Source organism: Heteronotia binoei, chromosome 2, assembly GCF_032191835.1.
Source record: "Heteronotia binoei isolate CCM8104 ecotype False Entrance Well chromosome 2, APGP_CSIRO_Hbin_v1, whole genome shotgun sequence".
NCBI classification, from domain to species: domain Eukaryota; kingdom Metazoa; phylum Chordata; class Lepidosauria; order Squamata; family Gekkonidae; genus Heteronotia; species Heteronotia binoei.
This window is the reverse complement of record NC_083224.1, coordinates 198,671,257-198,671,826: the sequence shown is the minus strand read 5'-3', so window position 1 is coordinate 198,671,826 and position 570 is coordinate 198,671,257. Positions and strand designations below refer to the sequence as shown.

General features: G+C 61.2%; 1 protein-coding gene across 1 annotated transcript; it reads left to right on the top strand.

The window, feature by feature from the left end:
* LOC132567752 (heat shock protein 30-like) lies at window positions 1–570 on the top strand. Its single transcript, XM_060233443.1, has one exon. The coding sequence runs from the start codon at window positions 13–15 to the stop codon at window positions 547–549; it is 537 nt and encodes a 178-aa protein (XP_060089426.1). The 5' UTR covers window positions 1–12; the 3' UTR covers window positions 550–570.

Here is a 570-nt window from a genome sequence, read left to right as displayed (position 1 = left end):
CACCTGCCCGAGATGTTATGCCGCTTGCATCTCACCGCGCCACGCAGCCCTTTGAGGAGCCGCATCCTTTGGCCCGGCCCTGGGTCACTGTTTGAGGAACTGGAGCGAGAGATGGACACCATCTGGGAGCGGCTGAGGAGCCACTGGCCCTCTGCGACGACCAGCCACGAGACAGCCCGTCAGATGGACGTGGAGAGCCCCACCGAACGGTTTGCGGTGACCCAAGATATGGCTGGGTTTGACCCCAAGGAGTTAGTGGTCAAACTGGTTGGGGAGAAGCTGGTCCTCACAGGCAAGAAGGCCACGCAGACGCCCAACGGCCCCTTCCGGTATGAGCTGTTCCGGAGGGAGTGGGATGTGCCCGAGACCGTGGACCGGGACCATTTGACCTGCTCTATTTCTAGCGAGGGGCAGCTGCGTATTGAAGCCCCTTCCATGGCGTCAGAACCCGCCACGAGAACAGTGCCCATCGAAGTCAGCCAGCTGGAGAATGGGGCCAGAGCCGAGAGAGAATCAGGGGGCACCGAAGACCCCAGGGCCAAAGCATGAGAGACTGAATGGGGAAAGACT